A 12,689-nucleotide genomic window follows, 5' to 3' on the forward strand; every position below is an offset into this window, starting at 1 on the left:
CAGTGTTCCTGAACACATGTAATCGTATCATAGTATCATTAATATCATATCGTTTGTGTAAAGCCGTGTGTGGTGAACCTCGACCCGAGCCTCTCGAGGACACGTTTACCTGCTGAATGTTTCAGACAGGTGGTTTTTTTTAGCATTTCCCCGACTTTCCCAGTCTTTTGTTGCTCCTGTCGCAACTTGTTTGAAACGTTTTACCGCCATCAAATTCAGAATAAACACACATTTACAAAAAAAATCAATGAAGTAAATCTCTTTTCAATCGATTGCCAATTGTAATATCAGGAATCAAAGGGTCACTAAATCACTTGATGCCAATTTCTTGTACGTGTTAATACTCTTAATGTCTGAGCTTAATAAAAGCTTTGTGCGGAGGAAGCTATTTTCTGGCTGTCACAACAGCAGCAGATTCCTGGTTCTTTGTTCCTGGAGAGGCTGAGTCGGCTAAAGTTAGAGGAAACATAAAAGAATTCCGATGTGGTGACACACAGCAGGTGTGGGAAAGAAAGAAATATAAAAAACTCCAGTTTGTGACTCAGAAACGGGAAATGTGTTCCCTTCTTTACCGGATGTCTCAGAAGTGTAGAGAAATGTGCTGGGTGACATGTTGCTACGATTGTCTTAACTTCGAGCACATTACTTATTCTGAAAGGATCAGTTGTAGCGTAGATGTGGACAGGAGACAAGTCACTTCAGAGCTGAACAATTAACTCCCGTCAGCTGCTGTGTCGTTCTGCCAAAATCTGGTGTTGCGGTGTAAACAATGAAACTGTGCTGGCAAAATACTTTCCGCCTCATTTGTAATCTCTCATCGTACATCGCTTTTTATAGTTTTATCAGTCCTTCGCAGCTCAAGCAAAACCTTAATTTCCACAGCAACACCGACCTTCATGGCCTGGTAGAACTGGTCAGGTGAGGTGAGGACGTGGATGTGGGTGCCCGGCACCCTGAAGGCGGGTACGTGCTCTTCCATCCATCGGAAATGTGCGCAGAGGCCGTCTGTGCCTTGAGCTCCGGCTGACCCGGCGGGCCTGGAGACACGTCGCGGGGCTGGGTCGGCTTCGGCCAGGAGGGGAGCCAGCAGCAGCACCGAGGACCTGGTGGAAACATGTCGGAAACATTTCTCACTATTTTCACTGTATATCAGCGTTTTCAGTACATGACGTGACATTTGAATCAGTGGCGAGCACTAATTGTGTAATTGGCGACAACCGCCTGTTTTGTTGCACTGTTCCAACAATCACCAACTCTGGTTTGGTCAAAATAAACCCTTAATCCAGAGAGTTAGATGTGAAAACATTCTGGTGCTACAGTCTGTTTTTCACATCGAACCGGCCCCGTAGCTGGCAGTTATGACCGGCCCCACAGGGGCGAAAAAACCCTGAAAATGTGGGTTGATTGGACGATTTCCAGAAAGATTGTACCCATGAGAAATCACAGGCCTCTCCAGTGAGAAATGAGACACGTCTCTATGGACGTGTCCTTCTTCCTATCTGCCTGGGGGGAGACTGTATCAGACAAAACGAGCCAGTTGTCCTATAAATCACAGGAAAAACAATAGTGTCTCAGGTATTTTGTTTTTGTGCTGGCCTGCAGCCGCCAGCAGGCTCTCGAGTGTCAGACGTCAGAGATTCCTGTCAGCACCTGAACACACCACAATACAACATATCGTCTAACACATGACATGAGAGGGAGGCTCTGCTGTCTGAGGTGGCACCTCCCAAAGATTGGTTGATATTTTTAAGCAACAACAAGGAACTTTTCTCCGGTAATGACACAGTTTCCATTTTATACTGATACTTTGTGACCTGCATTAGCAACGAGATCATCAGGGAGAAGATTTGACTATTTCTTTATAGTTATATCAGATTCTCAGTGCCTGGCAGCAGGTTGAATTCAGACTTATCCGGGTTGGATGAGTCATGAAATAAATCTATTTTAATAGTTGCACTGTTTGTTCAAATGTTAATATAATTACAATTTTAAAAAAAGACAGGAAATCTCACTTTCTATTAAATGGGATGTTAAAAAAAAAAAAAAAAAAGGACTGAAAAGAATAATTTGCTATTTAAAAACCAATCGATTCATTGTTCCTTTAATCTTTAGGGACACAGATCCATGAGAAGATTAAACAGTGTGTCCTTAAATTCACCCCGACACCGCAGCCCTCTTTTGTCCCTGCTATTCAATCTCACCGTTTGGTCTGCGACCACATCTAATGAAGACAGGGTGAAGAGTTAACCTCAGACATGACTGTGACCCTCGCAGGCTGATTGTCACAAGTCATTCGAGTCAATCCCTTTATACTATTACGCCCCAGATTTCATCCAGAACACACACATTCACGTGGTTTCACGTCTCGGTTTGGACTCGACCCACAGTAAAAAAACCATCGGAGGAAACAAAAGTCGCATAAAAACAGAAAACACAGCTCAGGGCTTCTGTCCAAAGCCACTGTGCTGAGTTTGAAGTCCTGCAGCAAACACAGAGAGGGGATTTCCCCGTTGTTTGGCATTCGAGTCTTAAATCATAAACACACATGTTCCTGAAAGAGTCTTCCGATAAAAGGGCTGTAGCGTGAAAGAGAACTTCCTCATGTCCGTACAGATTAAGCTGAATTATCCCGTCTTTTACAGCGGTGCAAATTACAAGCGTTATCTGAATGAGCACATCGAACTTGATAAAGGGCTTATGTAATGTGATAGACCTCTCAGCTGACGCCGGAGCCTTTACAATTTTCTGGAACTGGTGAAATCTAAATAGAGTGTGACAGGAGATAAGAGACGCTCTTTGAAACGTTGTGACAAATGTTCCAGCTTTCAACTACCAGAATACCTCAAGCTACAGGGAAATAAGTCCAAGTGGATGTTAATGCCAAATTTTGCATCGTCAGTGTCGTAGATGACATCTAAATAAAGACTACTTCCAACAGTGTAGCATTTAATGCAGTTAGAAGCTAATGTAATAATACGAGGCTCAGACTAATAACTGCGATGAATGGAGGGGGCTGTTTACTTCGGTATGTGACTGCACCATAACCCTCCTGATTTGAAGCATGTGTTAGGAACATTTTCTGTTCCGTCTTCCTCAAAATCCAAAATTCCCCCGACTGGGAACTTGTGTGATCTCATTACATCCTTAAAGGATTTAGATCCTCATCTTTCTCAACGGGTCCGGATTTATTTGGCAAACTGAAAAGGCTGTTTATTTCATCTTCTTTTGTAGTTCTTAAGACGTGGATCCGCAGGCGGGGCAATATATCGTTATTCTATCATTTTCATGACATAAGACTATAATTCTCCTTTTGAAGCCTGCATTATCAGACTGCTCTTCATGCTCTAATTCTTGCCTTCATCATTAAATCCCCATGACTGATGATTATTTATCAAAAATGTAATTGTGTTAATATTTTGTGAAAGTACCAATAGTCATCCCTACAATATTGTTGCACTTTTGATATGGAAGTAGAGCCTATTTGGTCAATAATACTGTGATATTTGATTTTGTCGCCCAGTCCTGACACTTATGACGTGCTTTTGAGAAGATTTCAAAACACTGCAATACATAATGCAATAAAGCCTAAAAAATACTGCTATATTATTTTAAGCCAGTCCAGCCCTGGTAGATGAAAGCAATAATTTAGTTATAGTACAATCATATCCTAACTAGTCTTGAATAGCCAGATGTGTTTCCATATGTTATTATTCTGGTATGGGGGGAAAAAACAGTCAACACAAGATGCAGCGAGGGTGCTTCTATGAGATATTGTCAGGGTGAACTTGATTCACACGAGGGGAGGCTTGTCCTGGCAGTAAAACACCTAAATATAAGAAAGGTAACAACTGCTTGTTTACATTTGTACTGTTAGCGACCAGGTTAGTGTTAAAGTAACGTGCAGTTTACAGCGTGTAGGTTGGAGTACGTGGCCTGAGAAGTATTTCTGAACGCTTGCTTATACCAACAGTCTACATCCGCTGAGTCAGACTATATCATAACAAACCAAGGAAATACTGCGATAAACAATACTGTCATTTTAAGACCATTTTATTCCACTGATATAATGATAATAGAGTAGCATAATAGTGCAAGTGTACCCTGTCAAAGAGGGATTAACTTTTCATTCTTAATATTCAGACACTGGAGCTGGAATGTGAAAAGATATTTAAATATCCTCAATAAAAATAAATGAACCAACACAAACAAAACAATGAAAACAATTTGAACAACACATGTGGGTGCTGCGCCCAAGTCTTCACGCTGTGCTAAAAATGTCAGTGAGACAAATAAGGGTTTGCATTATGAGCAATTCAAAAATGTTTTAAAAAGTTGTTTTAAAAGCTTGCATCGGGTTTGCTAAAATGTATATTTTGTATTTATGTTGGTTTCATGTAATTTGAAAAAGCATTTGAACTATTTTTTACGAAAGGTAAGACTGATTGCCCCTGAAAATGTCAAGTGGAGTAACCACAACAAAAAGGAGAAATATTAAATATTTATTTCCACCTACAGTGTATGCAAGTGTACTTATGAAAACAGTTACTTCATTTTAAAATATCACATGAAAATAGATTTTATTAGGATTATTTTAAATTAAAATTGTATGTGTTTTTGTAATATAGATCAGGACAAATGCTGAAAGCACTTTGTGTTTTCTGAATAATATTTGACAAATTATGTAGACTGTTAAAAAATATGTTAATACATTGCAATAGAGGATTACATCTTATTCCACATTAATTTTCCTGTATATTATAATATTTTTATGAAAAATACTGGTTATACCAATTGACACAAACCAGTTACACCACCTGACTATGTTGCTTCTACAGTCACAGGCCATTGTTTATTGAAGAAACTTTCACTAAAAATCAAGCATGACAGTGAACAAGGTCAATTAGACTTTTTTTTTTATTATGTTCAATGAAGAAAAAACTGGTCTCAGGGCAGAAGTTGTTTTGTAGGATTTTCCTCGTGGCTGTAAGGCAACATAGTTGGACAAAAGCGACAAAACGGGACTCAACTGTCTCCTCTGGTCTCAGGGCAGAAGTTGTCTGAGGGCAGGTGAATCTCTCCTGGTCTCAGGGCAGAAGTCGTATTTTTCTGTTTTAAGGCAACATAGTTGGACAAAAAGGGAGTCACCTGTCTCTCCTGGTCTCAGGGCAGAAGCTGTCTGAGGGCAGGTGAATCTCTCCTGGTCTCAGGGCAGAAGTTGTCTGAGGGCAGGTGAATCTCTCCTGGTCTCAGGGCAGAAGTTGTCTGAGGGCAGGTGAATCCCTCCTGGTCTCAGGGCAGAAGCTGTCTGAGGGCAGGTGAATCTCTCCTGGTCTCAGGGCAGAAGTTGTCTGAGGGCAGGTGAATCCCTCCTGGTCTCAGGGCAGAAGTTGTCTGAGGGCAGGTGAATCTCTCCTGGTCTCAGGGCAGAAGTTGTCTGAGGGCAGGTGAATCCCTCCTGGTCTCAGGGCAGAAGTTGTCTGAGGGCAGGTGAATCCCTCCTGGTCTCAGGGCAGAAGTTGTCTGAGGGCAGGTGAATCCCTCCTGGTCTCAGGGCAGAAGTTGTCTGAGGGCAGGTGAATCCCTCCTGGTCTCAGGGCAGAATTCATGCTTTTCTGTTTTAAGGCAACGTAGTTGGACAAAAGGGAGTCACCTGTCTCCTCTGGTCTCAGGGCAGAAGTTGTTTTGTAGGATTTTCCTCATGGCTGTTTAGTCTCATCTGGTCCCAGGGCAGAAACCATTGTTTCCTACAATTTTGTCTGAGGGCAGGTGAATCTCTCCTGGTCTCAGGGCAGAAGTTGTATTTTTCTGTTTTAAGGCAACATAGTTGGACAATTCTCACATTATTGGAGTTTTAAGTCTTTTTAAAGCTGCTGTTCATGTTCAACATTGTCACTGTTCACCCCCTTCATTCTGCTACATTATGAAATGACATATATTGCACTATATATTGCTTAAAATTGTAAGCGAATGGAATACAAATACATATTAAAGCTGAACATTTAAAAAATATCAAAAGCATGCAGAATAATGATTTAATCCTGACCTTTCAGAGCTTTGATAATAAAGTTGTGGATAAATCACCACTTCTTCATAAGAAATAAAAAACTTAACACTTGAAAATAGTTCCACATAGTAAGTTAGTTCATATTACATCTTTAATCAGCATCATAAACTCCTGATATTTGACAAAATCGGCCTCTAACCAAAAGGAATGTAATAAAAGTGTAACCGGTTACACAATTTGACATTTCAATTTAAATTCAAATTTAAAAGGGCATTATGATGGACACCTATGTAAGCACATGGCCTTGGTGTGAAGATTTCAAACATTTTTTTAAATAAATACTTACTTTTACAATTATTATGAATGATAACTGTTTTCCTGGGGTCATACCATTTGACATGTAACCCTAAGCACACCTGACCACACCCTAAAAACGTCAGATTATCAAGATTTCAAAGGGAGTTACTAACCTCGTCTTGCAGCAGTTGGGCTAATCAGGGGTCCTTCTCTGTGATAGAATTTCCTGTCACGTGGTCTTCTTGCACAAATTTACAAAATGGCTCCTTGACACTTAAGGAAGTTGACTTGACAGACACAATTCCCCAAATTAATTATAATATTCAGAACAATGGTGTTCCATTTATTTTATTCATTATTAAACGACACAAATGTAAGATTATGCCAAACTAGTTGATTGGGAGTTTTATTGAGAATTTCACCTTTTTCGAACAAGTTAAACTATTTGGTACGAAGTTTTTATGGTTACACCTCATTGACATTTTTGCTATTATCCCCTGAATATTCTCTGAAAATTGATTAAATCCAGAATTTTTAGATGAGGTCTTCAAAAAGAGAACACAAAAAAAATTGCATCACGTCATTGACCTGTAAACAAACGTGCACGCAAACACAGCGGGCAATATCGAGGTCAGGCCAGCAAACATGAACGAGGTCATGTACGTACATTCATCAGTAAATAAATAATTATTGTAACAGGCCTGATGAAAGCAGGACAACAATATACACTGAAAAGGCCAAAAGTATATGGATCATGTGTGATCGTCTACATCTACCTCGCGGGTGTGCGGGCTTTTGATTTTCACCTCTAAGAGTTTCATCTCTTCTAGGAAAGCTTCTCACGAGATTTGAGAACCTGGCTGCAGGAATTTGTGAGGTCAGGGAAGACCAATCAAGCGAGGACACATAAAAAATAACTTCTTTATGGTTACGGCTTTGTGCAAAGTTGCACTGTCATGTCGAAACAGGAAATGCTTGTTCCAAAACTGTTGGCACAAGGCTGGAAGCATACTGCTGTCAAAGAGTTGTAGGGTTAAGATTTATATTAATGAGAACTACAAACTTAAGCCACAAAAACAGCCGAGGGCAAAAGTTACATAAGAATATCCGCATAGTTTCAGAATTATGACCCGTCTGTGATTTTATCCTTGTTTAATTTGGATTTAATTATTTATTTACGTTGTGTCCGTTTCATTCATTATATTGTTTTTATATTCAGAGCTGTAATTTGCCCTCTTGCTTTGCTAAATGAAACTGACTCTTTTCCTTATGTCAAAACAAAATAAAGTTGTTCTTTTGACCAAAAATTGAACCATACTCTGACATGAGTCACATGATGATGACAAGTCCTAATAATAACTGCCATGCTACTATCACATCATACCTTTTGTATCTTTGCTATGCATCTTTGTGTGTTAAGACTCACACCGAAACCAGAGTTAAATACCGGTAAGAAACAATTACAGTATGAGGAAGATAAGATAAAAGATGTGTTGATAACATATTCTCGTTCCAGGCTCCCTGCCCAAACTCTGTTTCCTTTTCATAAACAGAGACAAGATCAAGGAACTTCATGTCACACCGATTTTCCACAACAGCCTCGGCCTTTTCATCGTAAAAGTCTCCTTGGTTCTTAATGGACCATTTTCACAGAGGGAATGCCACAGTGGTAAAAGCACTGGTGTAAATAATAACATTAATGTTGTCTGACTTTCATTTACTTCTGCTGGTTTTCACACTGTCATGGCTCATTGGGGCACAATGGGACTAGGGACAGACTGATTATCAGAGCTGATAATAACATTTTTTTTCCATTATCGTCATGTTTTTTTGTGTCCTATTGTCGATAAAATCCCCCCTTTTTAAACACAACACTGATGCAGCATCGCTCTCTCTGTCTGTAGTCACTGATCTAGTCTCTGATTGGTCACATGTCACGAGTAACAGCCTTTCAGCACTGAATAATCTGAATCTGCAAAGTAATTACTTAATTAAAAGGTGCAATATTTAAGAACTGGCCACCTGTCGAATTCTCCAAACAAACAGGAGCAGCATATCACTACAGTAGCCAACTGCTGCTACCTGTAATCTGTACTGTACCTACTATAAGCTTGTTAGCTCAGTCAGCCCTGCGGCCAGCGAGAGAAGACGTTTTCAGGCTCGGGGTCATCTGCTTAGCATAGACGTCTTTGACAAAATGACAAAACTCTTTTTTCATCACAATCAAAGTTATCTAATAAATGTAGTGGGCTGGAAGAATAAAGTAGCAGAACAGGGAAATACTCAAGGTAAGTACCTCCAAATTGTACTTAGTTACATTCAAACACTGGTTATTCTAATTTTTTGCACAAAGATTTATATTGCATGTGCCAAGGAGGTTTTGTTTTCACCCATGACTGTTTGTTTGTTGGTTTGTCTGCACGATTACACAAAAACTACTGAACGGATTTCCACAAAACTTGGACGCAGCATCAGTCTCAGCCCAGAATAGACCCCGTTAACTTTTGGTGCAGATCTGGATAAAGCGGCAGATGTAGGAAATATTTCTTTAATATTGTGAGAAAAGGCGTTTCTCGCCATTTTCATTAATTTCTCAAGGAACAATTTGTGGCTCTTGATGAAAAAAGTCAGGCGTATATAGGTGGCTGGTATCTATGAGTGAGAACAATTTGATGCAGATCCAAGATTTAAATGTTTTATTTGGTGGAGGTATGCACTCTACTGAGTGCCATCATAGTTTTTGCTGCAAATGTACATCTTATCTGATTATTAATAATCAGTATCAGCCCTGAAAAAGCTACATCGGATGTTCACTAGTTATTTAAACATGGAGGAATGATATATTTTATACCACCATTTGTTAATTTGTCCCCAAACAGCCCCTCTAATGTTGCCTCAGGTGTGCCAATCACCTGTGTGACCATCGACCGGAAGTAAAACTAGTGAACTCCTGAGTGTCACATGATGTGACAGAGGGTGCCAGACAGGTGTCAGGTTTCATCCTTGGTGAAAATGACAGCCCACGTTACATAACATACGTGAAGGAGAACATCATGTACAGTTCATATGTTATGGAAACCATCACCCTCCCTGAAGGTTAGCTTCTGGCTGCTAGCCTGACAGTCACAGGAGATGCGTTACCCGGTGGAAATGAGCTAAATCACGTGATAACTGACTCTAACCTTTTCTGTAAACATGTCAGTTTCACCTTAAATATTTTGTGAAATGGTGCGTTAACGTGTTATAACATCGCGGAGAGGTGTCTTGCAGGTTACTGATCAAAACTAGACAAACGCATGTTGCCGATACTGGACGCACTAGCAGGAACAACATTAGCAAGGCATCTTTAACTCATGACTGAAGGGTGCCGCGACAGAAAAACGCGGTTTTATCGGGATGTCAGTGCCTCCGTGGATGAGCCGTGTCTCTTACCCTCCTCTTCTGTCCCGTGCACGGAGGAGTCGGTCGGATATTCGGGTGAAAACCCCGGTGATGGCCGGTGTGTACACGGAGTACACCAGCCTCCTCCAGGACATGGGAGCCGCCATTGCTGCAGCGGAGAGACTTTGAAGAAACTTTATTAACACAGCAGCAAGTTCACAGACACACTGGTGCTACTGTTGTCTGTGTGAGAAACTGAGAGGCTGGACTGCGCTGATTAACATATTGATTAGTGGGGTTGTTTATTTATTTATTTTTTACAACAAATACATAAAAAGAGAAATGTATTTATTTATCTTTTGGAGATACTTTTAATGCTTTTAAATGACCTCTAGTGGTCAACCTACAAACTACTATACAACTTTATTTGTGTACTAATGTCTTTCCAGTAATAATTACTTTGAAGTCAACATACAAAATAGTGCATAACTCTTCTTAGGCACACAGAGCAGAGTGAGTGTGTCCTGATTCATATATATGAGCCTTCTGGTAACACTTTCTTGATCTTTGCCCTCAATATAACCTATGCAAGGTGTGACCTCAGCTCCCACCGCAGGTTTCCAGTCATGTGGCGCAGAGCTTGTAGTGTAAACAGGTGATTTCAGTCTCTCCTGGGAGGACCTTAAACCTGCTACACCCAGTCGGTGCTCATTATTATACTACAATAAGGCTATTGTAAGGGTGGTAATTGGCATTGTAGCGTGGAGTGAGCATTAATTGCTAGTGTCAATGATGTTATTACAGTCTTTCTGTTGTTTTATGTTGTTTTATTAGTGTATGTACACAGATAGTAAGCGTTATCTTTGTTTACTTTGGTGGAATCTGTATCATCATCATAGTGCATGTAATGTTTTTACTTTCGTTTGTCACAAGTGTTCTTTTTATCTTCTTCTTTTTTTATTTTTAACTTTTTTTTAAACTTTTTATTCTATTTCTATTTGCTGTTTCCCTTCCAAACCTGTAAATGGCATATAAAACAAAAAGAAGTGAATACAGTATGATAAACAGTATATGGAGTACTTTATAATACATCCACCCAAAGATTTAAAGAACTTCATTATTGCTCAACCGACCAGATAAAACATTACATGCTGCTCACACATAAATGTATCAGTAACAGTAATCAAACAATACAATAAATGATAATATAACATTACACAGCCATACATACTTTTAATTGAGTAAGATCCTGAGCGCAGGAGCTTTTTTCTTTGCTTGTAGCAGCCTATCTAAGGTCAGCAGTGGAGCAGCAGAGCTGGTTGTTGCTCAAGAGCACTTTCAGTAAGTAAGTCGGATGCTTCCTGACACGACATGAGGGCCTGAGGGACTTTATCTTTAAACATTAGCCAGCTTGTTCAAGTTAACATGTTACTCATCTGTCATGTTGTGAAGAAAATAAAGGTGCTGTAGCCTACTTGTGAAGCCTGATCTGGGAACAGCTATTCTGATCCACTTAAGGTAAGGCTTTATTAATTTATTGCTCCTCGTGGGGGGAATTAATGTGTTACATCAGCATGGGAGCGACTGCAGGAGGTTGATTAACTATTTAAATTAAATAACTAATTAAATAAGATGACATTCAAGAGTTATATACAGTGTAAACATTATTGCAGTGGTAAACAACACGTATTGTGCTTGGGTATTTGAGTGTTTTCCATTTTTATGCTGCTTTATGCTTTATACTCCTGGCAAATATTATACTTTTTACCCCACTACATTTGTTTGATAACTTTAGTCAGTGATTACCTTGCAGATTACATGCTGCAGTGAAGTTTTTAATTAATTAATTTTAACCTAAATCTGATTTAAAAATAAAAACAAAAAACGTTTGATGCTTCATTGCATTTATTTCTATATCTACTTCCTGATACTTTAATACATTTAAGGTCACATACTCTAAAGCTAAAGTCTGACTTTTGGGTACTTTTTACAACACTGGTTAATACTTGTTTTGCAGCATGCAATCTGCAAAGTAACTAGTTACTGCAGTTATCAGATACATGTAGGACTAGTGGAGTAAAAATGAAGTGGAGTGGAAGTATGAAGTAGCAGAAAATGTAAATACTCAAGTTAATGCTGTTATTATAGTCTTTATGTTGCTTTTTTATAGTTTTATTGATGTTTACATGCAAAAATAAAAGTGCAAGTACCTCAACATTATACCCATAACATAGTTCTTGGATAATGTACTTAGTTACATACCATCACTGTGTAATTGACTCCTTGCTAAGTGACACTCTTGTCTGTTTCACCCATCTCTGTCTGTAACTTTATAAAATAACTACTATAAGCCTACTTAGAGCATTAAATTATTGGGATTATTAAAAATCCTACCCTTGCATATGTGTGTCAGATAGGCAATTAGATACAAATAATTTAAAAATGTGGTACTTTGGCTGTGATGCAGCATGCAATCTGCAGAGTAACTAAAGTCATCAAATACATGTAGGCCTGGTGGAGTAAGAAGTAAAATATTTTGCCTCCAAAATGAAGTATAAAGTAGCAGAAAATGTAAATACACAAGTGAATGTTGTTATTATAGTGTTACTAGTTGTTTTATTGATGTCTATAAACCTCAAAATTATAGTACTATATATAGTATATATATATATATATATATACACTATACTACTGAGTAAATGTACTTAGTTACATACCATCACTGTGTAAAAGTGTCTCTTTGACCCATGCCTTTCATTGCTTTGCAACTTTTTTAAACAACTACTAATACTTAAGCAAAACATACACTTATTGGGGTTATTAAATATTTTACCTGTGTATGTGTGTGCGTCAAAATAACTATAATACTATAATAATTTTAAAAAAAATAGATTAACATGGATGCATTCACATCCGTAACATCCATGTAATTGCACCGCGGTGTTGTGGAGCCTTTAACGGCCTCACCTTGTGGAGCAGGGACCCCACCAGTACCAGGAAGCAGCCC

General features: G+C 39.0%; 1 protein-coding gene across 2 annotated transcripts in view; it reads right to left on the minus strand.

Moving 5' to 3' along the window:
• Nucleotides 1-9,863, minus strand: part of pgs1 (phosphatidylglycerophosphate synthase 1) — a 28,411-nt gene extending 18,548 nt beyond the window's left edge. For both annotated transcript variants that reach the window (XM_084341933.1, XM_084341932.1), the window contains exons 1-2: nucleotides 9,734-9,863; nucleotides 893-1,103 (exon numbers count right to left, since the gene is read on the minus strand). In XM_084341933.1, coding sequence (XP_084198059.1) covers nucleotides 893-1,103; nucleotides 9,734-9,849 — 327 coding nt within the window. In that variant the 5' untranslated portion in view covers nucleotides 9,850-9,863. The remainder of the gene's footprint in view (nucleotides 1-892; nucleotides 1,104-9,733) is intronic.
• Between the last annotated feature and the right edge of the window lie 2,826 nt (nucleotides 9,864-12,689).

Source organism: Pagrus pagrus (assembly GCF_965226575.1).
Source record: "Pagrus pagrus genome assembly, chromosome: 21".
Taxonomy (NCBI): Eukaryota; Metazoa; Chordata; class Actinopteri; order Spariformes; family Sparidae; genus Pagrus; species Pagrus pagrus.